The sequence below is a fragment of the Schistocerca cancellata genome, chromosome 1 (genome assembly GCF_023864275.1).
Source record: "Schistocerca cancellata isolate TAMUIC-IGC-003103 chromosome 1, iqSchCanc2.1, whole genome shotgun sequence".
NCBI classification, from domain to species: domain Eukaryota; kingdom Metazoa; phylum Arthropoda; class Insecta; order Orthoptera; family Acrididae; genus Schistocerca; species Schistocerca cancellata.
In genome coordinates, this window is record NC_064626.1 from 1252069727 (window position 1) to 1252087852 (window position 18126).

General features: G+C 44.5%; 1 protein-coding gene across 1 annotated transcript in view; it reads left to right on the forward strand.

Moving 5' to 3' along the window:
- The window catches only part of LOC126094923 (Down syndrome cell adhesion molecule-like protein Dscam2), an 873814-nt gene that overhangs the window by 487683 nt on the left and 368005 nt on the right, over positions 1–18126 (forward strand). The window contains exon 6 of the mRNA XM_049909573.1: positions 5369–5521. Coding sequence (XP_049765530.1) covers positions 5369–5521 — 153 coding nt within the window. The remainder of the gene's footprint in view (positions 1–5368; positions 5522–18126) is intronic.

An 18126-nucleotide genomic window follows, 5' to 3' on the forward strand; every position in this document is an offset into this window, starting at 1 on the left:
AAATTTCGGGTAACCGCCAGTGCTGAAAAAATGATGGTGTCCATGTTCTGGGACAGCGAGAGCGTAATCCATACCCATTGCGTTCCAAAGGGCACTACAGTAACAGGTGCATCCTACGAAAATGTTTCGAAGAACAAATTCCCTCCTGCACTGCAACAAAAACGTCCAGGAAGGGCTGTGTGTGTGCTGTTTCACCAAGACAACGCACCCGCACATCGAGCTAACGTTACGCAACAGTTTCTTCGTGATAACAACTTTGAAGTGATTCCTCATGCTCCCTACTAACCGGACCTGGCTCCTAGTGACTTTTGGCTTTTTCCAACAATGAAAGACACTCTCCATGGCCGCACATTGACCAGCCGTGCTGCTATTGCCTCAGCGATTTTCCAGTGGTCAAAAGAGACTCCTAAAGAAGCCTCCGCCGCTGCCATGGAATCATGGCGTCAGCGTTGTGAAAAATGTGTACGTCTGCAGGACGATTACGTCGAGAAGTAACGCTAGTTTCGTCGATTTCGGGTGAGTAGTTAATTAGAAAAAAAATCGGAGGCCTTAGAACTTGAATGCACCTCGTACTGCAAGGCGTTTAGCCATTAAATGTGTTGGGGCGATTGGAATTTTCGAGCACTTAAGGCAATTATCCTATCGCTGGGTTGTATCACGTATTCGAATTGGTCGGCATTGCATTTGAATGTGTCCTATTTCCTGATTCTTCCCGATAGCAGTGGAATAACGCTACAGGTGACAGCCAACATGTCGTCTATCAATAATGCTACCACCCACAATGTCATCCAAATGTGATCTCTGTGTCATTTTGTACCGAAAACCCTCAGCAACTCAAACCTGTGCAGGTGCATTAGGCGGGCTCATACTCTATTGCCATGTGCGTCAGATGTTTGTCTGTTGTCATATTGTAATTTTTCTGCACAGTGTCAAATTGATACATTCGTAAACTGTGAAGCCCCCTTATAAGCCTTTGTGGTAATCAGAATCCCTTACAATGCACTCGATGAAAGCTAGATTACTCCTGTCAAACTTGACCAATAACGACATCCTTGACTTTATTCAGTTGGTCAGTCCAGCTGCATGTAACGGATAAAGGTGGTCAATGATGGTCAAACATTAAAAGACATAGAGTAAGGGAACAACTTCTATTGTTAATGTCGAGTTCATTGCACAACAATTATTTATCAAAAATTCCTCATTAACTGCAAATAACAATAATTTATGGCACTATACTGAATGGAGATCAATTATCACGTAAACTGCAGGGTTCTATGTAATCCAGCAGCAGATTAGTCACGAATTAAAAGAAACATATCTCCGCAATCAGCCCCAAAAGATCACATGATACCGGCCGCCATTTGGATACAGTACAGAGAGGCACGCCAGCAGCATACCGCTCTCCTGGTAATTGGCAGCTTTCCCAATCTTGGATCAGCTACTTTTTATCTTTTGATTAAAGTAGGTCCTCAGTTGGTCTCATGTGTTTGAGTGCAACATATCCCAGTTCTTTCATCAAAGAAAATTCTCTCGCAGCAATAAGATCTATACCAGGACCCTCCGCAAGACAGCCAAATATGATGACCACTCACGGGCATAGGCTGACTGAATTAAAGCAAATATCAAATCCTAGAAAGCTCAAAATGTGCATGGGATCCAGGCACGACTGTGCTCATTAATAACTCCCCAGCAACTGTAACAAATGATAATAACGAACAACTATAATGTGGGCGGCACTCAACACTGCCAACCGACTACACATTGTTTTCGGACATTATCAAATCGGAAGACAGGTGACCTGGTATGTTAAAATGTGTGAATCAAAAATCCTATGTCAAGATTGCTAAAACTCCTTTATTGATAACTAGTATCTGTTCATTGACGAGCCATCTTCAGATCAATGAAAATTGTTATTTAATTCAGTGCGTATCAGCCACCAGGCATTAAACATCGTCCTTACTATTTACTTCAACGGATTATGACGATGTCTAAGAGCTGGCGGTTGATACACAATGAATTAAGGCTAGGTTCTCATTCAAATGAGAAAAAAAGAAAAAGTTTGGATTTTATTTGGGGGGGGGGGGAGGGGTGGACTGTGAAAAGACATACAAAGCATCTGTTTTGGGGATTACCATTGATCATACTTTGAACTTTACGAATTTTCTTTTTGGTTTTCAATACGAAAAAAAATGGTGGCCATAATTATGGTTTGTTCAAGGGACTACGAGTCTGAACTACGCAAACTGCGCGCATTGTAGCTCCTCAAGAGTTATTTGAAACAAAAAATGGATAACATCAGTCGATACTACATTTAATTTATGGGAGCTTATACCCAACCACATGGAAGTAACCTTAAAGTTATTAACTTCAAGTTCGATTTTTGGACGTTTTGCTCACTCTCTATGGCTTTACACAAATAGTTAATATTACCAATTTTCACGTCTTGTAGGCATGAACTACGAAGAAAAGTGTTTATTTTTCGGGGGTCAAAGGTAGAAGTTAATAGGTTGAATCGTTTTTATTATATGTTGCATGCAGCTTTCACAAATCGTTTCTCGAGAAAAACCCGTCTGAAGTTCAGGAAAAACTCTTATATGTACTATTAGCTCATTTTGGATAAAAACTACATGTTATTATATGCTGACAACAAATTTGAAGTTAGATTTTCCAAATGGGTTATGTTTTGGCCAGTTTTGACCAAAATTTGACAAAAATGTGTTTTCGTTACTTAAGTTTAGTCTGCAGTTGCAGGATCGTTTAACAACCCTTCCTCTAGCTCGAACTGTTCCTGGAGAACAAATTCCCTCGTTCTTCTTGGCGAGAAAAACTGATCTGGCTGAGATGAATATGCGGCGATCGAAAGCCTGCACATGTTGTTCGTCAGCTTTTCAGCGAATATATTTGCATGCATACTGCAATATAAATCATTTTGTGAATGTTCTTCACGGCACGACAAGTTTTCTACCTCTCAGGTCATCTCCGGCTCAGATCGTCCCACGGTCGCCTTGACACTGTTTCGGACAATGGATTGTAGAAACGTTTGAAACGCACGGACTAAAAAACCACCGGCCGGTGTGGCAGTGCGGTTCTAGGCGCTTCAGTCTGGAACCGCGTGACCGCTACGGTCGCAGGTTCGAATCCTGCCTCGGGCATGGATGTGTGTGATGTCCTTAGGTTACTTAGGTTTAAGTAGTTCTAAGTTCTAGGGGACTGATGACCACAGCAGTTAAGTCCCATAGTGCTCAGAGCCATTTTTTTGAACTAAAAAACCTTTACGTCACAATATTCCAGGCACAAATAATTTTGCCGGCGGGGTGGCCGAGCGGTTCTAGGCGCTGCAGTCTGTAACCGCGCGACTGCTACGGTCGCATTTTCGAATCCTGCCTGGGGCATGGATGTGTGTGATGTCCTTAGGTTAGTTAGGTTTAAATAGTTCTAAGTTCTAGGGGACTGATGACCTCAGCAGTTAAGTCCCATAGTGCTCAGAGCCATTTTTAGAGCCATTTAGCACAAATACCATTCCAAAAAAAAGTAAAAAATTGAATTTTCGACCATTTTGAATGAGAACCTGGCTTTGAGTAATAATTTTTATCGATTTGAAGATGTCTTGTCAGTTAGCTGAAACTAGTAATCAATAAAGAAGATTTAGAGATCTTAAAATAGGATTTTTTTATCCACACATTCCATTACCCACTGACGCGAGCAAAGACTAGTGATGATTGTTCTTCCAATGATTAGTTGTTTCTTCAAGGAAGTATCGAAAGTTCAGAAATCGATGGCGATAGTTAGCCAGATAAGTAAATAAATCATACAACAGATAAATAATACAGTACTGGCCATTAAAATTGCTAAATCACGAAGACGATGTGCTACAGACGCCGAAATTTCACCGACAGGAAGAAGATGCTGTGACATGCAAATGATTGGCTTTTCAGAGCATTCACACAAGGTTGGCGCCGGTGGCGACACCTACAACGTGCTGTCATGAGGAAAGTTTCCAACCGATTTGTCATACACAAACAGCTCCTGTAAGGAGAAGAAATGCGTACTATCACGTTTCCGACTTTGATAAAGGTCGGATTGTAGCCTATCGCGATTGCGGTTTATCGTATCGGGACATTGCTGCTCGCATTGGTCGAGATCCAATGACTGTTAGCAAAACAATGAATCAGTGGGTTCAGGAGGGTAATACGGAAAGCCGTGTTGGATCCCAACGGCCTCATATCACTAGCAGTCGAGATGACAGGCGTCTTATCCGCATGGCTGTAACGGATCGTGCAGCCACGTCTCGATCCCTGAGTCAACAGATGGGGAAGTTTGCAAGACAACAACCATCTGCACGAACAGTTCGACGACTTCGCAGCAGCATGGAGTATCAGTACGGAGACCATGGCTGCGGTTAACCTTGACACTGCATCACAGACAGGAGCGCATGCGATGATGTACTCAACGACGAACCTTGGTGCACGAATGGCAAAACGTCATTTTTTCGGATGAATCCAGGTTCTGTTTACAGCATCATGATGGTCGCATCCCTGTTTGGCGACATCGCGGTGAACACACATTGGAAGCGTATATTCATCATCGCCATACTGGCGATGGTATGGGGTGCTATTGGTTACACGTCTCGGTCACTTCTTGTTCGCATTGACGGCACTTTAAACAGTGGACGTTACTTTTCAGATGTGTTAGGACCCGTAGCTCTACCCTTTATTCGATCCCTGCAAAACCCAACATTTCAGCAGGATAATGCACGACCGGATGTTGTAGGTCCTGTACGGGCCTTTCTGGATACATAAAATGTTCGACTGCTGCCTTGGCCAGCGCATTTCTCCAGATCTTTCACCAACTGAGAACGTCTGGTCAATGGTGGCCGAGCAATTGGCTCGACACAATACACCAGTCACTAGTCTTGAGGAACTGTGGTATCGTGTTGAAGCTGCATGGGCAGCTGTACCTATACACGCCATCCAAGGTCTGTTTGACTCAATGTCCACGCGTTTTTACGGCCAGAGGTGGTTATTCTGGGTATTGATTTCTCAGGATCTATGCACCCAAATTGCGTGAAAATGTAATCACATGTCAGTTCTAGTATAATATATTTGTCCAATGAATATCCGTTTATCATCTGCATTTCTTCTTGGTGTAGCAGTTTTAATGACCAGTAGTGTAGCTATCAAAATTTATGGCAACGATGACAGGAGGACATAAGATCTTCACAAAATGAGTCCATAAAACGTTTGGTCTCTGATTGGAACTGCAATCAACGAGTGCATTAATGCATAAAATGGTATCATGACAAAAATTGCCTATAAGATGTTGTACACGTATATGATACCGCAATGAGACGCCTGGACAATGTTGACAGGAGGCGGCCGCTTCGTGGTGACGAGCACCGGGGACCTGCTGGTGAGGCGGGCGACGGCGGCGGACGCCTCCTCCCGCTACAGCTGCCTCACGCTGCACGCACTCACCGGGGAGCGGCGCAGGAGCAGCCCGGCGCAGCTGCTCACAGTCACAGGTAGGGCTGCCACAGCCGCAGAGCCTTCTAGTCGGAAAGGCTTGAAAGACTGGTTAGAAATGCCCTGCACCAAATATCGAGCCCTGTACCGAATCCCGAAGTAAGTGTATAGTGGTTGCACAATAGGCCACAGGCAGCGAACTGTGGTGGGAAACAGATACTGCTGCCACTCGACACGTGGCAGCACGTCACGAACCTTTCCTTCTCCGCTATCGAAGCTTCATTTCTTCAGGACCATTGGAATATTCTAGCCGCAAATTATGTACGTCACCAACTAGCTCTTTTCCTGCCTTGTGAAGTAAATGCTGTACAATCTGCTATCGAAGCCTCGAGATAAAATTAAATTACTCCAATTCCGTTCCAAACCACGTATAAGCTCCAACAACTGACTCTTCCTAATATGACCCTAAGGCCCGACAACCAAGCCGGAACTCACAGTTCACATCAAACATACTGTCACATCTCTACATGTTGTTGTGGTCTTCAGTCCTGAGACTGGTTTGATGCAGCTCTCCATGCTACTCTATCCTGTGCAAGCGTCTTCATCTCCCAGTACCTACTGCAGCCTACATCCTTCTGAAACTGCTTAGTGTATTCATCTCTTTGTCTCCCTCTACGATTTTTGCCCTCCACGCTGCCCCCCAATACTAAATTGGTGATCCCTTGATGCCTCAGAATATGTCCTACCAACGCATCCCTTCTTCTTTTAAAGTTGTGCAACATACTTCTCCCCAATCCTATTCAATACCTCCTCATTAGTTACGTGATCTACCCACCTAATCTTCAACGTTCTTCTGTAGCACCACATATCAAAAGCTTCTGTTCCCTTCTTGTCCAAACTATTTATTGTCCATGTTTCACTTCCATACATGGCTACACTCCATACAAATGCTTTCAGAAACGACTTCCTGACATTTAAATCTATACTCGATGTTAACAAATTGTTTCCTTTATTACTTGCTCAATATACAGATTGAATAACATCGGGGATAGGCTACAACCCTGTCTCACTCCCCTCCCAACCACTGCTTCCCTTTCGTACCCCTCGACTCTTATAACTGCCATCTGGTTTCTGTACAAACTGTAAATAGACTTTCGTTCCCTGTATTTTAAAACCTGCACCTTCAGAATTTTAAAGAGAGTATTACGATCAACATTGTCAAAAGCTTTCTCTAAGTCTACAAATGCTAGAAACGTAGGTTTGCCTTTCCTTAATCTTTCTTCTAAGATAAGTCGTAAGGTCAGTATTGCCTCACGTGTTCCAACATTTCTACGGAATCCAAACTGATCTTCGCCGAAGTCGGCTTCTACCAGTTTTTCCATTCGTCTGTAAAGAATTCATGTTAGTATTTTGCAGCTGTGGCTTATTAAACTGATAGTTAGGTAATTTTCACATCTGTCAACACCTTCTTTCTTTGGGATTGGAATTATTATATTCTTCTTGTAATCTGAGGGTATTTCGCCTGTCTCACACATCTTGTTCACCAGACGGTAGAGTTTTGTCAGGAATGGCTCTTCCAAGGCTGTCAGTAGTTCTAATGATATGTTGTCTACTCCGGGGGCCTTGTTTCGACTCAGCCCTCTCAGTGCTCTGTCAAACTCTTCACGCAGTATCGTATCTCCCATTTCCTCTTCATCTACATCCTCTTCCATTTCTATAACATTGCCCTCAAGTACATCGCCCCTGTATAGACCCTCTATATACTCCTTCCACCTTCCTGCTTTCCTTTCTTTGCTTAGAACTGGGTTTCCATCAAAGGGCTTGATATTCATACAAGTGGTTCTCTTTTCTCCAAAGGTCTCTTTAATTTTCCTGTAGGCAGTATCTATCTTACCCCTAATGAGATAAGCCTCTACATCCTTACATTTGTCCTCTAGCCATCCCTGCTTAGCCATTTTGAACTTTCTGTCGATATCATTTTTGAGACGTTTGTATCCCTTTTTGCCTGCTTCATTTACTGCACTTTTATATTTTCTCCTTTCATCAGTTAAATTCAATATTTCTTCTGTTACCCAAGGGTTTCTACTAGCCCTCGTCTTTTTACCTTTTTGATCCTCTGCTGCCTTCACTATTTCATCCCTCAAAGCTACCCATTCTCCTTCTACTGTATTTATTTCCCCCATTCCTGTCAATTGTTCCCTTATGCTCTCCCTGAAACTCTGTACAACCTCTGGTTCTTTCAGTTTATTCAGGTCCCATCTCCTTAAATTCCCGCCATTTTGCAGTTTCTTCAGTTTTAATCTACAGTTCATAACCGATAGATTGTGGTCAGAGTCCACTTCTGCCCCTGGAAATGTCTTACAATTTAAAACCTGGTTCCTAAGTCTCTGTCTTACCATTATATAATCTATCTGAAGCCTTCTAGTATCTCCAGGGTTCCTCCGTGTATACAGCCTTCTTCCATGATTCTTGAACCAAGTGATAGCTATGATTGAGTTTGCTCTGTGCAAAATTCTACCAGACGGCTTCCTCTTTCATTTCTTTCCCCCAATCCATATTTACCTACTATGTTTCCCTCTCTCCCTTTTCCTACTCTCGAATTCCAGTCACCCATAACTATTAAATTTTCGTCTCCCTTCACTACCTGAATAATTTCTTTTATCTCATCATACATTTCTTCAATTTCTTCGTCATCTGCAGAGCTAGTTGGCATATAAACTTGTACTACTGTAGTAGGCGTGGGCTTCGTGTCTATCTTGGCCACAATAATGCGTTCACTATGCTGTTTGTAGTAGCTTACCTGCATTCCTATTTTTTTATTCATTATTAAACCGACTCCAGCATTACCCCTATTTTATTTTGTATTTATAACCCTGTATTCACCTGACCAAAAGTCTTGTTCCTCCTGCCACCGAACTTCACCAATTCCCACTATAACTTAAACCTATCCATTTCCCTTTTTAAATTTTCTAACCTACCTGCCCGATTAATGGATCTGACATTCCACGCTCCGATCCGTAGAACGCCAGTTTTCTGTCTCCTGATAACGACGTCCTCTTGAGTAGTCCCCGCCCGAAGATCCGAATGGGGGACTATTTCACCTCCGGAATATTTTTCCCAAGAGGACGCCATCATTATTTAATCATACAGTAAAGCTGCATTCCCTCGGGAAAGATTACGGCTGTAGTTTCCCCTTGCTATCAGCCGTTCGCAGCACCAGAGCAGCAAGGCTGTTTTGGTTATTGTTACAAGGCCAGATCAGTCAATCATCCAGACTGTTGCCCCTGCAATTACTGAAAAGGCTGCTGCCCCTCTTCAGGAACCACACGTTTGTCTGGCCTGTCAACAGATACCCCTCCGTTGTGGTTGCACCTACGGTACGGCTATCCGTATCGTTGAGGCACGCAAGCCTCCCCACCAACGGCAAGGTCCATGGTTCATGTGGGGGGGGGGGGGGGGGCATCTCTACATACAAACTGCAATAAATAGTCCTTGTTACCCGTTCTGAATTTCATCTCAGTACCAAAGAAATCTATTCGCTCATCAAAGTTCGTTCAGTTTCGAACCACCTCGACGCTTAAGTTTACATTCCGTTCTTTACTCCACTCACTGCAAGTTATACCATGGTATAACAGCAGGATAACAATATTTTCTGAAATGTCACCGCCCTATGAACAAAAAAAACTTTATTCATCACTTGGTTGCGAAGGTCACTCAATAGCCCTGTATTCAGACAAAATTACTGGATTTCAGGTATGCCTTTTCTGCAAAAAACCGTTTACATCGATTCAAACATGTTTCGGCATCTTTGTGTAATTGCCACTGCGTACTCTTCATTAACTTCTTAAGATTGTGTTTCCAGGAAGAAGACAATAAATAGTACCCTCTGACCATTACACATATGTGCTGAAACATGTTGGCGTTTATATACAAATTAGTTGCTAGCATAACATACGGACTTCATATCCAGTAAACAACTCTTTATTTCTGCAAAACTCTCGTAATATCAATTTCATATTTTCGTCCTCAACGAAACTTTCTTTTAACCCTATGACAAAATAACGCAGTTTTAATGGCGCGTGGCGGAGCTTCTCCTATCTCTCTCTCTCTCTCTCTCTCTCTCTCCCCCCTCTTTTTGCCTGAAAACGTCTATTCGTTCTCCGATCGAACTTTCTCGTGTGATAAAATGCCACCAGACATGAATCGCTAATAACTGCGAGACTAATAATGCGTAAACAATGGTTTGACCCACAACGGACCGCTCATGTCTGTACGTGTTCGTCACGTAGTATTTGTTTTACTCGTGACTTCACTGCCCCACGTGAGTGTCTGGTACGAATTAAGCCAGCCGCTGTGGCCGAGCGGTTCTAGGCGCTTCAGCCCTGAACCACCCGACTGCTACGGTCGCAGGTTCGAATCCTGCCTCGGGCATTGATATGTGTGCTGTCCTTAGGGTAGTTGGGTTTAAGTAGTTCTAAGTTCTAGGGGACTGATGACCTCAGATGTTAAGTCCCATAGTGCTCAGGGCCATTTGAACCATTTTTTTTTTGTTACGAATTAGCTTTGTGTAAAGTTATGGAGTGGTATAGCGTGCAAAAGTGTTTAGCTGAGGCATTGAATCGGGTGTCATTGTGAAGAGCTTGAGGTACACTGCTACGACACAAAGTGAGACAATACAAATAGTCGCTGGAAAATAAGTGAAAGTCGGCATTAAATTAAACTTGCAAAATAATAAAAGCTGTTCTCTCATACGACTCGTAAATGTGCCCCCAGTTAAAGAAAACGAAAATCAGACGAAAACTCGCGTCGAATGGAATGCAAAGAGCCTAAAAATTCCAGTGCCAAGCGAATGCGAGAGCTAGAGCAGCGTCGAAAAAGAATTAAAACTAATAAATAATGAAAGATATCGTTTCATGTGACTCCTATGCTCGGAATTACGGTAATACCTCACAAATTGGTACACCTCATACTCGACTGGTGAGCTATCGTCCCTGAAATTTTCCTGCTAGGTCCTAAGAGAGCAGACAGTTTGTAACTACAAGACCAAGAGAGAAATGCGTTGTTTAAATAGTGTGTAAACAGCTTTTCTCCCCTACTGTACAATCTACACATCGAAAAGCAATGAAGGAGATACAAGAGAGGATCAGATCAAAATCAGTGAAATCAAAATTCAGGGTGAAGTCACAGGAAAGGTCGTGACGAAAGATATTCTGAAAACCTGAAAATCCCAGAGCCGAGTGAATGCGAGAACTTTGGCAAGGTCGAATAGCAAACGAAAAACGGTGCAAAGCCATTACGTAACTGGCACAATGGCCATTCAGCGGCCAGCGAGAGCCCAAACTTATATTTTATCTATTCTGTAACCATTATACTAGTGTGTGCAACCATTGCATTAAAGAGATAGACAAATTACGTGTTAACTCGAAACACTTGCTATGATTTTATATCGACGTTTTACATAACGCACATAGAATTTTTGTTTTTTCACAAGTTTGATGCGACCTCCCAAGAATTTGTTTCCTGTCCCAACATCTTCATCTCAGAGAATCTCTTGCACCCTCCGTCTTCAATCATAAGTTGGACACATTCCAACCTCTGCTTTCCCTTACAGTTTTTACCCTCTTCAGCTCCCTCAAGTACCATGGAAGCTATTTTTTGACGGCTTAAAGCACGTCCTGTCACTTTGTCTTCTTGCCGATTCTGCTGAGAACTACCTCATTTCTTATCATCCCACCTGATTTTAGCATCCTTCTGTAGCATCACATCTCAAGTGCTTCGGTTCTTTTCCTTCCCGGTTTTCTTCTGGCTGCGATAAGAATATCCCTGTACGGTCACAGCATCCGTACAATTCTCCTACCAAGCACTTCATCTTCACCTTATTCTTCCTAAGCTTAACCATTGCCTGTGTCACTATTTACATCTGACTTCGTCATACACTTTCGTACAAAACATACCTGACTGTTTCTGCTGACAGAAATATCCATATCCGATCCTGTGCGTACTTCGCGCGGTGGAGTCAGTTTACTGATGTTCTCCAAGCTGATGTTGTGATTGTCCAAAGAATACCCCTCCTGAGATCAACTCCACCACAGACATTGTCCTACAATCTGCTAAACTCCTTCAGCGCATAACTGTCCGTTCTCTGTATACTACTGGAAGTAATTACTTACCCATACTATTCACTATTCCCTACAGCCAACGGGAACACTTAACCCCCCCCCCCCTCCCAAACACCAATCCGAAACTAACTAGGAACCACAAATAAACACCTACACCAGTTGGAATGCCTACCAGAAGGTGTACATACCCAAATAGTAAGCCATCCCTTAACCTTTGGAAACCTGATAACACCCCTCATGCTTATTCCTTGCAACAGAACTTGTCAGATGTCATTTTCGCCTACATCCCAAACAAACTCACCCTCATTGCCCCACACTCCATTCACGAACTGTACTCCTTTGCTGTCAATCCAGTTGGTCGGACCGCTCCTTTCCACAAAAGACACTCTCGCACACCACCGGCAAATACGGATGCCCGTCAGAAATCTGCTAAAGGCAAAGAGATGCTGCGATTAGCGCCAAATATGCACCAATGTATTCCTATTTGCTCCGTTTCTGACATAGAGCATCAGAGAGCGCACGAAATTTGACTATTGTCTATTGGCTAAACCAGTTTCACACTCGTCATTTTCAATAGCTCATATACGCTAAGAAGTAATATGAGCTGTTGACAAAGATATAAGGGTAGAAACCAGTTTAGCCATTAAACAACACTTGTGAGCGTTGATTGTCAACATTTGTAGTGAAACTTGTTCCAACCTCAACACTACATGCCCAATACAGTCCTCTAAGAACTGTAAAGCCTTCTACGGTGTTCCACTGATAACAGTCATATTCCATACTATCCACTTCTTCACAATGATCACCCATTTCTTAGCAATTTAAGTGTGGATGCTATATCTCATATATTTTTACAGTTCCTGGCGGTGAATAAATGTTTCAAGAAGCTCTTGCCGCGTCACATTTGTCAATCTCGAGCTTCCTGAGACCTCGTCCACTGTCATCGTCAGATTAGACTCCAGTAGGCCGTTTGTTGATGTCTATGACTGAAATACATTGGTAGCGATGCTGATTGCATTAGACCGTGAAAGATTTAATTGATTCCTCTGTCACTCTTCAGCATCAAGTGCCCGTTTCCATGCACCTCTAAGGGTGCAGTCACTATCCCGGTTAAATATTTGTTGTTACACTTTCTGATGTCAACGGCTTCTCTGATGACAGAAACCCAGCAGGTAGATACGTGAGATAATACACTCCTGGAAATTGAAATAAGAACACCGTGAATTCATTGTCCCAGGAAGGGAAACTTTATTGACACATTCCTGGGGTCAGATAAATCACATGATCACACTGACACAACCACAGGCACATAGACACAGGCAACAGAGCATGCACAATGTCGGCACTAGTACAGTGTATATCCACCTTTCGCAGCAATGCAGGCTGCTATTCTCCCATGGAGACGATCGTAGAGATGCTGGATGTAGTCCTGTGGAACGGCTTGCCATGCCATTTCCACCTGGCGCCTCAGTTGGACCAGCGTTCGTGCTGGACGTGCAGACCGCGTGAGACGACGCTTCATCCAGTCCCAAACATGCTCAATGGGGGACAGATCCGGAGATCTTGCTGGCCAGGGTAGTTGACTTACACCTTCTAGAGCACGTTGGGTGGCACGGGATACATGCGGACGTGCATTGTCCTGTTGGAACAGCAAGTTCCCTTGCCGGTCTAGGAATGGTAGAACGATGGGTTCGATGACGGTTTGGATGTACCGTGCACTATTCAGTGTCCCCTCGACGATCACCCGTGGTGTACGGCCAGTGTAGGAGATCGCTCCCCACTCCGTGATGCCGGGTGTTGGCCCTGTGTGCCTCGGCCGTATGCAGTCCTGATTGTGGCGCTCACCTGCACGGCGCCAAACACGCATACGACCATCATTGGCACCAAGGCAGAAGCGACTCTCATCGCTGAAGACGACACGTCTCCATTCGTCCCTCCATTCACGCCTGTCGCGACACCACTGGAGGCGGGCTGCACGATGTTGGGGCGTGAGCGGAAGACGGCCTAACGGTGTGCGGGACCGTAGCCCAGCTTCATGGAGACGGTTGCGAATGGTCCTCGCCGATATCCCAGGAGCAACAGTGTCCCTAATTTGCTGGGAAGTGGCGGTGCGGTCCCCTACGGCACTGCGTAGGATCCTACGGTCTTGGCGTGCATCCGTGCGTCGCTGCGGTCCGGTCCCAGGTAGACGGGTACGTGCACCTTCCGCCGACCACTGGCGACAACATCGATGTACTGTGGAGACCTCACGCCCCACGTGTTGAGCAATTCGGCGGTACGTCCACCCGGCCTCCCGCATGCCCACTATAAGCCCTCGCTCAAAGTCCGTCAGCTGCACATACGGTTCACGTCCACGCTGTCGCGGCATGCTACTAGTGTTAAAGACTGCGATGGAGCTCCGTATGCCACGGCAAACTGGCTGACACTGACGGCGGCGGTGCACAAATGCTGCGCAGCTAGCGCCATTCGACGGCCGACACCGCGGTTCCTGGTGTGTCCGCTGTGCCGTGCGTGTGATCATTGCTTGTACAGCCCTCTCGCAGTGTCCGGAGCAAGTCTGGTAGGTCTGACACACCGGTGTCAATGTGTTCTTTTTTCCATTTCCAGGAGTGTATTATCGTTTTTTCACATATAAATGCATGTTTATTCATGAGGCTGTGTTCAGCAAGAACACATTTGTCCAAATTGCGATATTTAATATGACGTTAGTACTCTGTGGTTCATTCTGAAATTATTCACACATTCCGATCCATGTAGCTACTACCACATTGATAAGGTTTATATTTCATATAAATTTCAGGAACACTGAGAACAAGGTTCCTCCGGAATACGTTTATCAGATATCTGATAACGTAAGTCCGCAAGCATCAACTCTCCATTTAAGTGCATCACCAGCACGCGGTGGTCGGTGACCTAAGGCATGCATCAGCCTTAGGTTTATGTGGTTTCCCTAAATCGCTTAACGTGAATGTCGGAACGGTTACTTCTCAAGAAACACGAGCTGCAAGTTCCTTATCTGAACTTGAGCTAGTCCCTAATGGTGGGACGTTAAATCATATTTCTCCTTCAGTTCATTCGCCTCAACATAACGTACTTCGTGTCAATGAACTAAAACAACTCTTAATCCGTGCTGGATACAGAGCTTCAACGAAAATAACGAAAACTGATGAGGCAGAACAAAAGCTACGAAGCACAGTAACAAACAACTACGAGATTGGTGTGCTGTGTACCACGGTGTATGCCTCGCTAATTGGTTCAACTCATACAACACCTATGGACCATGGAATTTGGTGGTGAGGTCCTAAAGTGCAAAGAGCTTCTAACTCCAAGACCAACAGAGATTTGCTTGGATTAACAGGGTTGTAAGCAGGTCTGCAGCCTTTCTCCCTTACAGTTTAATCTGTATATCGAAGAAGAAATGAATGATTTGAAACAAAGGCTGAGAAGTGGGATTAGAAGTCAGGATGAAAGGATATCAACGATAACATTTGCCAATTACATTGCTACACTACTGGCCATTAAAATTGCTATAGAAAAAAGAAATGCAGATGATAAACGGGTATTCATTGGACAAATATATTATGCTAGAACTGACATGTAATTACATTCTCACGCAATTTGGGTGCATATATCCTGAGAAATCAGTACCTAGAACAACCACATCTGGCGGTAATAAAGGCCTTGATACGCCTGGGCATTGAGTCAAACAGATCTTGGATGGCGTGTACAGGTACAGCTGCCCATGCAACTGCAACACGATGCAACGGTTCATCAAGAATAGTGACTAGCATATTGTGACGAGCCAGTTGCTTGGCCATCATTGACCAGACTTTATCAATTGGTGATAGATCTGGAGAATGTGCTGGCCAGGGCAGCAGTCGAGCATTTTCTGTATCCAGAAACGCCCGTATAGCACCTGCAACATGCGGTCGTGCATTATCCTGCTGAAATGTACGGTTTCGCAGGGCTTGAATGAAGGGTAGAGTCACGGGTCGTAACACATCTGAAATGTAACGTCCACTGTTCAAAGTTCCGTCAATGCGAACAAGAGGTGACCAAGACGTGTAACCAACGGCACCCCATACCAACATGCCGGATGATACGCCAGTATGGCGATGACGAATACACGCTTCCAATGTGCGTTCACCGCGATGTCGCCAAACACGGACGCGACCATCATGATGCTGTAAACAGAACCTCGATTCATCCGAAAAAATGACGTTTTGCCATTCGTGCGCCCAGGTTCGGCGTTGAGTACACCATCGCAGGCGCTCGTGTCTGTGATGCAGCGTCAAGGGTAACCGCTGCCATAGTCTCCGAGCTGATAGTCCATGCTGCTGCAAACGTCGTCGAACTGTTCGTGAAGATGGTTGTTGTCTTTCAAACGTCCCCATCTCTTGACTCACTGATCGAGACGTGGCTGCACGATCCGTTACAGCCATGCAGATAAGATGCCGTTGGGATCCAGCACGGTGTTCCGTATTACCCTCCTGAACCCACCGATTCCATATTCTGTTAACAGTCATTGCATCTCGACCAATGCGAGCAGCAATGTCGCGATACAATGAACCGCAATCGCGATAGGCTACAATCCGACCTTTATCAAGTCGGAAACGTGATAGTATGCATTTCTCCTTCTTACACGAGGCATCACAACAACGTTTCACCAAGCAACGCCGGTCAACTGCTGTTTGTGTATGAGAATTCGGTTGGAAACTTTCCTCATCTCAGCACGTTGTAGGTGTAGCCACCGGCGCCAACCTTGTGTGAATGCTCTGAAAAGCTCATCATTTGCATATCACAGCATCTTCTTCCTGTCGGTTAAATTTCGCCTCTGTAGCACGTCATGTTCGTGGTGTAGCAATTTTAATCGCCAGTAGTGTATCCTCCGTATAAGCCAGGAAAAATTACAGGACCTGTTGACTGAAATAAATACTGTAATAAGCACGGAATATGTGTTGAAAGTAAACCAAGGACAGACATAATTATTCAGAAGCACCAGAAATGATTAGGTGTGATGTGGGCTCAATGAAGATTTCAGTGATCGGATGTTTGAATTTGTATTAGTCTCTGAGCGCAAGTTTTGTTTTACTTCATTACTAGTTCAGAACAATTACGATAATGCTCGCAAGTCCCATTGGGGAGGCCCGGCTTCGAGTCCAGGTACTACGATTGATTTTCTATCGGCCCGAGGACTGGAACGAGGTTCACACAACATCGTGATACCAGCTGAGGAGCTACTTGACCCAGTAGAAGAGGCTCAGGTCACGAAAACTGACAATGACCGGGTTGGCGGTGTGCTGAACCTACAGCCCTCCACACCGCACCCAACGAGGCTAGTGGCAGAGAATGACACGGCGCCGGCCGCTGTGGCCGAGCGGTTCTAGACGCTTCAGTCCGGAGCCACGCTGCTGCTACGGTCGGAGGTTCGAATCCTGCCTCGGACATGGATGTGTGTGATGTCTTTAGGTTAGTTAATTTTAAGTAGTTCTGAGTTCAGGGGACTGATGACCTCAGATGTTAAGTCCCATAGTGCTTAGAGCCATTTGATGACACGGCGGTCGGTTGGTGCTGGGATAGGGGGTCCGCCATGGCCTGTGGACGGAATTTACGTTTACGTTTGATAACGTATAATGATAATATGAGATTGATTGTCCTTGTGCTTACGTTTCGGCGTTAAAACGCACACACAGAATACATGATCCCCATCATCTTCATCTTCTTCAGTGACATGATGTAATCCATAAGCGTCTTATGCTTGGAGAAGGAACCACCGATCTGTAGATTATCGTAACTGACTCGAACTAATAAAAAAATAATAAATTGAAAATTCTTACGATCAGAGATTAATACAAATTATATAGATTCTAAAAATTACATGGGGAAAGATTACAACAACAAACTTAACATCGATGTTGCGAACTACATGGTAGTCAAAATGAAGGAGCACTGTAATCTTTGCAGAAAAGTAACACGTGACAAGCGAATCATGGAGGACACAAAAAGCAGAATAGCATAATCAAAGAGGACTTTCCTCGCCAAGAGGACTATACTGTTATCAAGCAAGGGCCTTAATATGAGAAAGAAATTTCTGAGAATCTACGTCTAGAGCAAAGAATTTGTGGAAATTGCAGCGGCGCGGTTCTTTCCGTCCCTTTACGACGAACCTGCACCTACCTGTGAACATCGCCGGCCGCGGTGGTCTTGCGGTTCTAGGCGCTGCACTCCGGAACGGCGGGACTGCTACGGTAGCAGGTTCGAATCCTGCCTCGGGCATGGATGTGTGTGATGTCTTTAGGTTAGTTAGGTTTAAGTAGTTCTAAGTTCTAGGGGACTGATGACCTAAGATGTTAAGCCCCATAGTGCTCAGAGCCATTTGAACCACTTGAACCTGTGAACATCAGTAGGAAAGCCGAGTGAAACCTACGGTACTTCGACGTGAACCAGGCTGCAATTTAAGTCACTAATTACGTTTCGGGAGAAAGTTTTCACACAAATGAAAGGTTGGAAATTTTGTCCTCAATTAATACAGTCCTGGAAATTGA